Below are 12094 nucleotides of genomic sequence, written 5' to 3'. Positions count from 1 at the left end.
TATATATACTATATGTATATATATATGTATGTATGTATATAAATGTATAATAGGGGGATAAGCCATCAGGAAAAATGATGCCAAAAAGATAGATTTCATAATAGGGATGTGGCAGGGGAGAACGAGCCAATCACTAGCTGCCTTCAGTAAGTTTAGAATACAATGGTGGACATTCCTATTAAACTCACCGTAAACCAAAATTCCAGGGGCGTGGTCACTTGGCTTCACTTTTGCTTTTGAAGGAGAGTAAATTTTTGCCATCTTCTATAGTACGGTATGCCATCACTTGTAGTAGGGTATACCATTTCCATGTTAGTTTTTGTTTAGTAAAATAATAAAACTTTAGAATTTGCCTTCTCCAAAAGAAAATACTATCAAATGTTTCCAAGTGTGTGTGGATAATATGCCTGGGTTTGTAAATAATGATGACCACTGTGACATGGCATATTGAACAAGGATATTACCATTAACCTATATTTACCTGTCATAAGATTTTATAAGAAATTTTATTTTGACAACACAAAAATATTTATTGGCAACAAAACCTAAATTTCTCCCTTATATTTTATTTATTCTTTTTCAATTTCTTGCTAAATGGATTATGAGGTTACAAAAACAGGATTCAATAAGAAAAACAATACTTTTTAAATATAGGATTTATTTCATAGATTTGAAAGCATATATAAAACTGTACAAAACTAAACTAAACTTGTGCAAAAACTATATTTTTAAGTGGAATATTGTTAAATACAAAAATTAACAAAGAAATAGATGATAAATTTTTTCAAGTTTTATAAATAAATACATAAAGTTTAGAAGAAACCTGATGTGAATAAACTCTAATTAAAGAAATATTACAAATACCAGGAGACGCCTGTTACATTTCTATCACCATCTGGCGACCGTCTGATGTGAAAACACCAATCATTCAAATACTTTTCATATAGCTAGTTTCAAAAAGTATGATTTAGTGAAATAATAGGTTAAGTCAGTCTTTTTAATGGTTAAGCAAATACAGCATGAAGCATTATGGTATCACATAACATTTTTTTTTTTCATTTTCCTTTTTGTAATTGACATTAAATATAAAACAATATAACAAACAATAGTATTCATAAAAAAATTCTTTAATCAATAATATACTTATAAAAATCTTTAAGCATATATATAAATTTAAAATTTTAAGTGTTTGTAATAAATATTTTGTGAATTGTTACTAGTAAAATTTTAAATTTGTGCTTGTTTATATTAAATGTCTGAGCATTGAATAAATATATAAATAAATTAGAAACTATTTATCATATAAGTTATATTTGTAATAACTGCTTATAATTGATGAAAATTTGATGGAATCTAAAGATAGAAACAACCATAAAAATAATATAATATTTTTGTTAGTGCCGCATCAAGTAGGATTGTCCACATTATATAGATAATAATATATTTCATGATAGTTATTCATGACTTATAACTGACTAGAAAATTAAATATTTAAAAAAAAAAATTAAATTAAATGTATATAAAATATATATGAGCATACTGTTTTTGAAAGAATTATTAACTATTATTTATCGTTTTATACTTACTAGGCATTTGTATCAATCCTTCTCATCAACTGTTAATCAGTAGAGTTTGTAATTTACAGGTAACAATCTCCTAAATTTTATATTTTATTAGGCATCAAAATTTTACTCAAATAACTTACAATGATCGAATAATGAAAAATTAATGTGCCTAAAAAGGATAATCACAGAATATTTTAAATTGGCTAAAATTGTTTTCAACGACACTCAAAAAGGCAGCTTTAAAGCTATATTCTCACTAGATAAATTTTATTTATTTTTTTATTTTTTTTATTTTTTTATTTTTTTTTTTGAGAGACCATACTAAAAGTAAAACCAATGTCCAGGTTCGTGATCTACAATTTTTTTTCTAAAAGAATTAATATTTTTATTCCAGAAAATCTAAAACTGCTTGAGAATATCTTCAAAAAAATCATTTTTTTCTAACACAATTAAAGTTTTAAAAACCAATATTGGTATAAATAGTAACCATTCCCTAGGTATTAGATCAAGAGATTGAGTTTATTTATTGTTTTCATTTGTTAAAATTTGATTATCTATAGAATAATAATAATTTAAAAAAATTATTAATTACACTGAATTAATTAAGATACAAATTTTTTGTGCTTTAATTGAAAAATACATGTTAATATTAAATTAAACAAAAAGACTGAAAATTTTGAACAACTTTTAAAATTAGTTTGAAAAATATTTTTAGGTTGGGAGTTCTGTTTTGAATGATCATTTTGAGTTCTGCTCAATTTAAAATGACTAGTTTGAAAGTTTAGGGCCCCTTTGGTAAAGAAGAGGTTTCAAGTTGTATCAAAATTTACCATGATAAAAAGCAATAATTTTGTGTCATATTTTCATTTACAATTTTTATTACAAACTATTAAAGCAACATATATATATACAAAATAATTGTGTGTATACATATATTTTTACAAACATGGCTCAGGAGCTTCTATAGTTTCCATTTCATTTTGGTTTCTACATCTTTGGAGCTCTTTGTACTCTGAGCTATTATAACAAAAAAAAAAATGCAAAATTAAAGTATTTATTCGAATTAACTTAGCTATATCTGTTTGAGCCTTAGTGTATACATATTTGTTAATATTACTGAAACACATTGCAAAATCTGATTGTGCAGCATTATTATAAAAAGGCATTTAATAAAATTTAAGTACTCCTAGGAAAAGAATATAACTATTATGTCAATATTAATAGGCAATATTTATGAAATGACAAATATAGATATTTTTATTTTATATACTCTATGAATTATAATGTATTTATATATATATATGTAACATTATGTACAGCATTTTATTCTATGTCTGAAGCTCATTAGACTATGATTAATAAATTTGCATATTTCAACTTTACTTCTAAAGTTTCCACTTTTCATACAAGTATGAGAATATAATTACTATTATAACAAGAAAAATTAAAGAAATTTTCAGCCCTTAAATGATTGTAATTTGGTACACAAACACTTTCCATATTAAATATAAAATATAAAACTAATCATTGAAATCAAAATATTCATATAATACTTTAGTGGAATAGAAACTATCAAAATGTTTTTAGAAAAGCAGGTAAATATTTGAAGATATGTAGCTGGACTTTTTAGTCGGTTAACTGCTGGATTAAAAATTGAGCTTCTGTATTGTTTAAAAAAAAATAAAGCTAATTTGGTCATATAATTAATTCTAAATCACCAATTCCCAATTGTTTCTTTATTATGTCTTAAATAATTTCTGTTCTAGACTAGCTCTGAATGATAGAAACAGATGTTTCTAAAGACTTTAATCTATGATGATATCATGCAAAGTATAACTAACATGGGTATTTTAATATTTTGAAATGCCCTTATTCCCGTAGACTTATTTTTAGTTTCAGTTTCATTAATACTACATATTTTTAAATCAATGCATATTAGTTATGGTTAATGATATTATAGTAAATTTATTGATGTGATAGTAGTAATTAGATAAATTCAAACTTTATTCATCGAAATTCTACAATCCTACACAGTCATTAATATTAGAGTACGTTTGGAAAAAATAAAACAAAAAAGTCTATCACTTGTAAAGATGATTCACGTATAAATTTGTGCTATAATAAATGCAATATAAAATAAATAAAATTAAATAAGTAATATTTAGAATTGATAAATATTATTTGTTAAAGTATTTAGTTGGAGTTTGTTTTGGGAGAATATTTTTAAAGATTTTTACTAATCCTAAAAATGTACGATAATTACACAGATAAATATATAGTGTTGGACAGAAATAATTATGACAAAATATACCAATATTATGATCTAATTTAATTCCTTTTGCATTTTGTGTTTTTTCTTATCAAAAAAGTTGGATGATATAAGATTTATAAATAACAGAGTATTATACTGTTCAATATATAGCAAAGTATTATACTGTTCAATTAACTAAAAAAACAAAACATGTTGGGATTGAAAAATTATTTCATTTTAATTAGCTAAAAGAAAATTGTAGTTTTAAAATAAACGATTGCTAGTTTAATTATGTTATAACATGAAACTTTGATTAGTGAATAAAAGCTAGTATTAAAAATAATAATGAAAGTAGAACAATGAATGTAATGTTAATCAATAATTTGATTTTGAAATGTTTGCCCAGAAAATTTATTCGTTTGACTCAACCTATTTAAAAATTTATATTTATCTAAAATTAGGTAAGGAATTGTGAAAATCATTTGTAATAATGTTCTATTTGATTTTATCATTTCTTTTTTTAACTTTTTGTTTAAATGAAAATTTTAAAGTATAATCATAAGAGGTTCGTTTTTTTATGGAATAAAATTTGACTAGTATATTGACTTAATACGCCGTTTTATTTACTTATTATTTTTTAAATTTATCATTGGACCCTAAATCATAAAAACAGTCTTTCTTACAACATTCACACAAATTTTAATAGAAAATTGAAAATATTGATGATAAGAAATATACATTATCATAACAGTGTTAAGTGAAGGTCTTTTTCATAAAGATTCATAGTACGGAACAAGTGCTTTCTACATGAAAATGAGAATATTTTTTTAATATGTTTTGTAAATTTGATCTCTATCTATGCTATTCTATAAATAATTTATTTATATTAATAATTGGAATATTACAGTTTAAATTCATCTGAGGACTTTCTCAAAGGCTTAATTTGCTTAATAGACAAAAATACTATACTATAACATTAGAATTTAATAAAAAAAAATTTTTTTTTTTTAGTTTTTCTTGTTCACCATTAGGGATCTAAGTTATAAGTACAATTGATATGTAAAAAGCGTTCTTATATGGATGGCAACATTGGGAAGATGTTTACAAAATATTTTTAGGATAAATAACATCCACTGATCACATAAATTAATAAGTAATAAGCAAATATTAAATTTATTTATAATCTTAATAAATAATAAATAGTAATTTATGTTTTACATTTTTTTTATAGATGAAAAAATCTTTTGAAAATTAATATTAAGACTTCTGATTTAGAAGTCAGCATCAAAACCTCCTATGAAATGAAAATTAAAGCAAGAAAGAAATAATAATTAAATTATAGTGCTTGTATATTGTCCTCTAATACATAGTGATCAAAAAATGTATTCGTACACCATTTATTTTTTAGTTTAACATACTTTATTTTTATTAAAAAATACTAAAGTTTTTACTGTGCAACTCTTTTTAAAAAATAATTGTGTTCATGAAAAAAACAAGATTTTAATTATTATATTTAAAAAAAACAATTATTTCTGGGCCAAAAAAGTTTTCATACAAGTGAATATTGAGAAGTTTTAAGTAATCCTCAGGTCAAAACAATCCTAGGACTGATTGTGGATTAGTAGGTTCAAAGGGTAACTGATAGTCCTTACTAATACATACTAATACTATCCTTACTATCCTTACTAATACATCAAGTCAGTTAAGATTTTGCAGCTCCCACAATGGGTCGTTAAACATGTGAGTTGAGTTCTGTCATTACAAATAGAATTGTTTCCTTATTCCAACAAGGTTTCAGTTTTAGGGAGATTGGTAAACGTGTTGAATGAAGTCATTCAACTGTACTATATATAATAAATAAGTTTAAAAGTGGATCTACTGACAATATAAAACGCTCAGGGCAGCCTAAAATGATAACTACTAGGGATGCCAGAAATATTGTATGAGTAGCTGCAAAAAATCCAAAAATAAGTGCTAGGGAATTAGCAGAACATTTAGAAATAAATCAGTTACATTCCAAACTGTAAGAGATGTGGTTTATAAGGGAGGCTACAATGGAAGATCATCCAGGAAGAGGCCATTTATTACTGAGAGAAACAGGCTCAAGAGCTTGAATTTCGCAAGAGAAAATGCTAACAACGTCTTTGGAATTTTGGAAAAATATTTTGTTCTCAGAAGAAGAGTAGATATGTGTGGAGGAAACCCAAAATGGCACTGGATTCAAATAGTACAAAAGCCCAAGAGGATAAAAAAGTCCGTTATCTCACCCCAATTTTTGATTATTTTAATGAAAGGTATGTATAATTACTAGTTAAAATTGATGAATCTGCCAAGATGAATAAAAAATGGCAGCAGTTTCAAAGCGATAAAAAAAATTTAATTTTTTGTTTGGAGCTCTATATCTTAAAAAGTAGGAACAACACAAGAAAACCTAAGAGAACGTCATTTAAAGAAGAGTAAATTTGCTGAAATATGAGCCCTAATAGAGTTATTTACACTAAATAGTTTTCGAGATATAGCTTTTTAAAAAGCAACATTTCATAAAAATGTTGTATGGGACGTACTGAAAGATAAGTAGTTAGTGAATTTATTTTGAGAAATTTATATCTCAAAAACAATTTTACGTACAGATGTCTATTGGCACTCAAATTAAAGATAGTTTAATGAGCTATAAAGTAGTTTATGATGTTTATCTTCGTAGGAGTAATAGTTTTCACGAAAATTTCTAAAATAAAATTGATTTATAGTTCTTCGGACAAATTTTCATTTGCCAAATTTATATTCATATGTGAATATCATAAAAACTACTACCCCTATGAAGATAAGCATCATAAACTACTTTATAGTAAGTTAAATTTCCTTTATTTTGAATGTTGGCAGACATTTTTGCGTGTTATGGATCTAGAGATATATTTTTTCAAAAATCCAACATTTTAATCAAGCAACTAGAAATTAGCGTTTTGTGAGTTTATTTTGTCAAATATCATAAAAAAATACTACTCCTACAAAGATAAACATGATTAACTATTTTGTAGTAAATTTAACTAGCTTTAATTTGAGCTCTGGCAGACATCTGTACGTCCAATGGTTTGTGAAATAAAGTTTTTCATAAATCAAACTTATTGTCTGAACAACTATAAATCAATTTATTTTAGCAAATATTATGAAAACTACTATACCTACGAAGGTAAAGGTCATAAACTTCTGTATAGTCCATTCAGCTAGCTTTAATTTGAGTGCTAATAGACATCTGTATGTCAGATAGTTCCTGAGATATAGATTTCTGAAAATAAATTAACTAACCACTACTCTTTCAGTAGACTTTTAAGAAATTTTGCTTTTTAAAAAGCTATATCTTGAGAAATATTGGACGTAAATAGCTCTTTTAGGGCTAATATTTCAGCAAATTTACTCTTCTTTAAATAATGTTCTCTTAGATTTTCTAGTGTTGTTGGCAGTTTTTAAGATGTAGAGCTCCGAATGTAAAATTAATGTTTTTTTAAGGTTTTGAAACAGCCGCCATTTATTCCCCCTACCTATACTTGGCAGACTCATCAGTTTTGACTATTAATTATACCTAGTTTTCATTAAAGTAATCAAAAATTGGGGTGAGATAACTGCCTTTTTTTCTTCCCGGCTCTTGTACTAAAAGAACATTCTTCCCATAGTTAAGCGTAAGGCGGTTCTGTCTTGGTTTGGAGGTGCATGACCAGTCCAGTGCTGAAAAACTACATAATCAATGGTATTGTGACAGCAGACATTTATATAGACATACTCGTATTGCGTTGCAATTTAAATAAAAGTTTTGCAAAATTAGGGATTGAACAAACTTATTTATTTCAACAACTTAACGATCCATAACACACTGCAAGAAAAACAAGTGAATGGTTATTGTACAATGACCCTAGGTTATTCCCTATACCTCCTCAGTCCCCTGATCTGAACCCCATTGAGAATTTATGGGCTTATTGAAAAAAAAAGTTCGGACTTCTAAATATTCAAATAGACAAGAACTAATAGTGAAGTTGAAGACAGCATGGAATGAAATCGGAAAGGAGGTGACTCAAAACCTGGTGGAGTCAATGCCTAGAACATGTCAGGCTATAGTAAATGCCAAGGGAATTCACACAAAATATTAAGTTATGTACATATGTATTAGTTATTTACAATTTTTTGATAATATTGTAATAATATTTAACTGTATGAATACTTTTCTGGCTCCAGAAAAACATGTTTTTTTAAAATATATAATTATATTTGTAATTTATGTCTTGTTTGTTTCATGTAAATATTTATTTTTCAAAGAGAGTTGCACAGTAAACACTATAATAGTGTTAGACGAAAATAAAGTTTATTAAATTAAAAAATAAATGGTGTACGAATACTTTTTTTTTTATCACTGTACCTTTAATTCATGTGTATACTCTTTAGTAAAAAGTGTTATAATGAAATTAATTAAATAAAGTCTTATAAATAAAATAAAATTATACTTTAATATAATGAGAGGTTCATTTTAGTCTTATAATAAATATTTAGGTTGTTTTGAGATTTGAATTGTAGAGTCAAGTGATTAAGTTGTTCATGATTTTCCTATGAGAAGGTGAGTCAACAAAAAGTTTAATGGCTGTTGGGTCAGCTACAAGGAGGAAGTTTCAATTTCAGTGATTTTGAATTTATGATTATTTGAGGACTGACAAAAAACTCCTTCAATTAGTGCAAGACGGACCCTGTTCCATGTGGTTAATAATCTCCCTTCAAATATAACAAATGTTTTTATTTATTAATTTTTTAAAACTTTTTCACTTTTTTTAAGCTTCAGGAAATTTAGTGTTTGCAGAATTTTGATGTTAGAATTAGGTAGCTCTCCACAAAAACTTATTACCAACTTCGGCTGAGTGGGAAAAGTTAAAAATGACCTTAACTGTCCTTTTAATTTTAGAGCGATCTCTAACATTTGTTTGACAAATTAAGCAGGTGAAGGTGGAGTTAACTCCTCGCAGCTGGTCCTACAATTGTTATCTCATTATTATTAAATAAGCTCCAAAATTTATAATTTTAGTGAGCAAATAGAAATAATGTTTGTACCTAACTTTGGTCAAGATGTCACAAAATTCCTTTTATCTATAGATTCTAGATGGTAATAAAATCATTTAGTTATATTTGTCTTCAAGCTAATCTGTTTGATCTAAATGGAAGAAAGATTAAAAATTATCAAATAATATCATGATCTTCTAAAACAATTAAGTTTTCTAAAAACAATCACTTTATTCTATTTTTCAGTTGCAAAGAAAAGGAAAACATAAAAAAAGAATGCTCCATTTTAACGATTGAAGTAACTAAAGTTACCAAGGAAAACATTTTTGAATGCTTGACTAGTGTAGTACCAACTGTGGTATGGCATTACATTGATAAGACAGAACTTGAGAGCATGACTTATTATTATAAATGCTCAATTAATTTTTGCAGGTTTGCAATAATGCTTGGTTTTTTTAGAAGAAGGGTTATGAAATCAATGAAGGTATCTATAGTATTTCAATTGTAAATAGTAAAATAGTAGGATTAAATATAAGGAAAAACAACTAGGCAAATATTTTTTGTTTGTGTGTTTTTATAGTGGTTTTTAGTCTGTGGGTCAACTATACTGGGTATTTTACATTATTATTCTGTTTCCATTAAAATAATGGGTTTACCCACAAGGCCATTTGCAAGAATTGAACTTTAAACATACAGACAGCCTAATTTACTCTCAATTTAAACATAAATAGTATTATTACATCATTATTATCAAAACATCTTAATGCATGAGGGAAATTAATATTTATTCTTACATCATTTTTCATTAATAATTTTACCTTGAGTTCAGAAAAACTAATTTCTATGGTGTATTGTTAGTTAAATTATTAATGTTTAATAGATATAGAAATTAGCAAAGTCTGGAACGGTTAGTAATTTTTTCATAATTTTATTTTTAAAATTAATGATTAATTTTTTTTAAATAATTTTATTTAAAAATATTACTAGATGGAAAATTACTGAACAGATGTTGATTTAAAATTGCACTTCCAATAAATTTTAGTTTAATATTTATTTTTAGAAACAAACTAAAAAGCTTTGGGGTTAATTGGCCCATGTTCACTACTATGGATTAAACTGTGAAATAGATACTGTCATGACAGCATTTACTGTCATCACAGTACTGCCTCACTATGTTCGATGTGATCGTAGTAAGTGCATGTGGCTGCAGTTATATTGTCACATTAAAGCCAATTTAGTGCCACAGTGGCACTTTACATCACACAATTGTGACGTAGCACCAACTGTCGATTGGTTTGAGATTATATAATTTTCTCCCCACATTGTGTTTACTATTAAATTATGCTATTTTGTTAATGATCAAATAAGGCTGTGTGTTTAAAGGTTAAAGAAACTAAATGCTGGATATAAAAAAATAAAGATGACGATAAAAAGATAGTTGAGTGTGGATAATATATATGAGGAGAAGATGGTTAGGGATGCGGTCAGCAAATAACCCAAATATGTTGAAATAACTTATTTGTGTTATATTCTGACTGCACCCCTAACCATCTTCTCCTTATATATAAAAAAAAAAGAGTTCAGATAATTGATCAAAAGAAGTTTTTTTTAAACTAGTCTCAGACAAATATTTTCAATATAAAATATATTCTCGAACTGAAGGAATTAAATTTTTGTTTTTTATTATATTTTGTTCTTGACTGTGTTTATTATTTTACATTGAAATACTATACAATGCTGTCCACTGTCCATCAGTTTAAATATATTTTGGATTATAAAAAGTTGGTGGGAAGTTGACTGTAATTTGGTGGGAAGTTGACTGTAATTTTGAGGTGAATATACCAAAATAAAAAATATTAAGTTATGCTTTATTTTAAACACCTTTCATTGATTTTCTCCTTCTGTTCCTTCTTGCCAAGAAAATGACCATTGATAAATTAATTATATGTTAATGTTATTAGCATGAATGTTAGCCCAAGCCAGTTACAAATATAGCAATCACAGCTGAGTCAATAAACAGCTGAAATATATTTTTATGAAAGTCGATTTTACGCAGGACAATTATGAGCGAATCGATTCAGCTCACTTCTCATTGATGTCCAAATTGTTGTAATAACGTGTTGTGATCAACTCCCTGGACAGTTCTTGCGGCTGCGTCGTGAAGCTGTTGGCATGCTCCCTATGGAACCTGTCGTCTCCTTTATCAGATAGTTCCTCTTCCAGGATCCTCTCCAGGTCCGACCTCGGAGTGGACACGGACAGGGCTGGAGGGGACTTCAAGGTGGGCGAGAAGTGGACGGGCGTGATTTCGCCGTTGATTTCCGACTCGAGGATGTTCATCCGCTCCTCGCTCCTCAGCTTCCCAGCCTGCTTGGTCATCAGGTTGCCCGTCTCCACGTCACGGACCAGCCGGTGACCAGAACGCGACCTGGTAAGCTGCCTCGACACGTACTCCGCCAGGTCTTTCTCCTCCTTGCTCGTTATCACCTTGTTGAGGATGATGAGGAAAATACCGACGAGGAGGGAGGCCAGCCCTGATAGGATCAGCTCGTTGAACCAGGTGAAGCTCTTGGACCAGTCGTCGAAGTCGTCAGGAATGAAGCCCGAACCCATGAGGAAGAGACCCAGGACGAGGAAGATGACGCCGATGTGGAGCATGCCGACGCTGGTCACTATCTTTTCGCTCTGCGCGGGGCGCACAGAACGGTAGTGCCTGTGCTTCTTGCGCTCCAGGCTACCCATGCTGTTTCTCGGACTGGCGCAAGAGGACCTGGACTCGCCCAGCCCGGACTCGGTCGACTGGGAGCTGAACCTCCTTTCTCGCGCCTTCCTCTGTTCTTCTCTTCGTCGCCGCTGGCGCTTGATCGCCAAGGCGGAATGTAGGCCCATTGCGTGCATCCTGAAACAGCACAACTATCAACAAGTGTTTCTAAAATACTTTAGTACTCTACATGCAATACGAGTTAGTATCTACATAGAGGAAATTACTACAATAAACTGGATTAGAAAGAAGGAAAATGATATAAAGAAGAAGAACTTAGTACTTAATGATCCCTATCGTTTTAGATTCAACAACCCGCTAATTAGCTGACTTATCAGCTACCGCAGCCTAACGTACTGAATGACACTATGGATTACTAGTGTACTGAATGGCACTATGGATTACTAGTGTACTGAATGACACTATGGATTACTAGTGTACAGGATGGCACTATGGATTACTAGTGTACTGAATGACACTATG

The 12094-nt window shown here is 28.6% G+C and overlaps 2 protein-coding genes across 4 annotated transcripts in view; both read right to left on the bottom strand.

The window, feature by feature from the left end:
- The window catches only part of LOC106690125 (uncharacterized), a gene marked incomplete at its 5' end in the record, with an annotated part of 60947 nt that overhangs the window by 23130 nt on the left and 25723 nt on the right, over positions 1-12094 (bottom strand).
- The window catches only part of LOC106690108 (uncharacterized), a 110137-nt gene continuing 98690 nt past the window's right edge, over positions 648-12094 (bottom strand). For all 3 annotated transcript variants that reach the window (XM_014435409.2, XM_067052550.1, XM_014435434.2), the window contains one exon: positions 648-11749. In XM_014435409.2, coding sequence (XP_014290895.1) covers positions 10933-11749 — 817 coding nt within the window. In that variant the 3' untranslated portion in view covers positions 648-10932. The remainder of the gene's footprint in view (positions 11750-12094) is intronic.

The sequence above is a fragment of the Halyomorpha halys genome, unplaced genomic scaffold, assembly GCF_000696795.3.
Source record: "Halyomorpha halys isolate HHAL.00 unplaced genomic scaffold, Hhal_1.1 Scaffold49.1, whole genome shotgun sequence".
NCBI lineage: Eukaryota > Metazoa > Arthropoda > Insecta > Hemiptera > Pentatomidae > Halyomorpha > Halyomorpha halys.
Note: the sequence above shows the minus strand (reverse complement) of the source record. Positions and strands in the feature narration are given on the sequence as shown.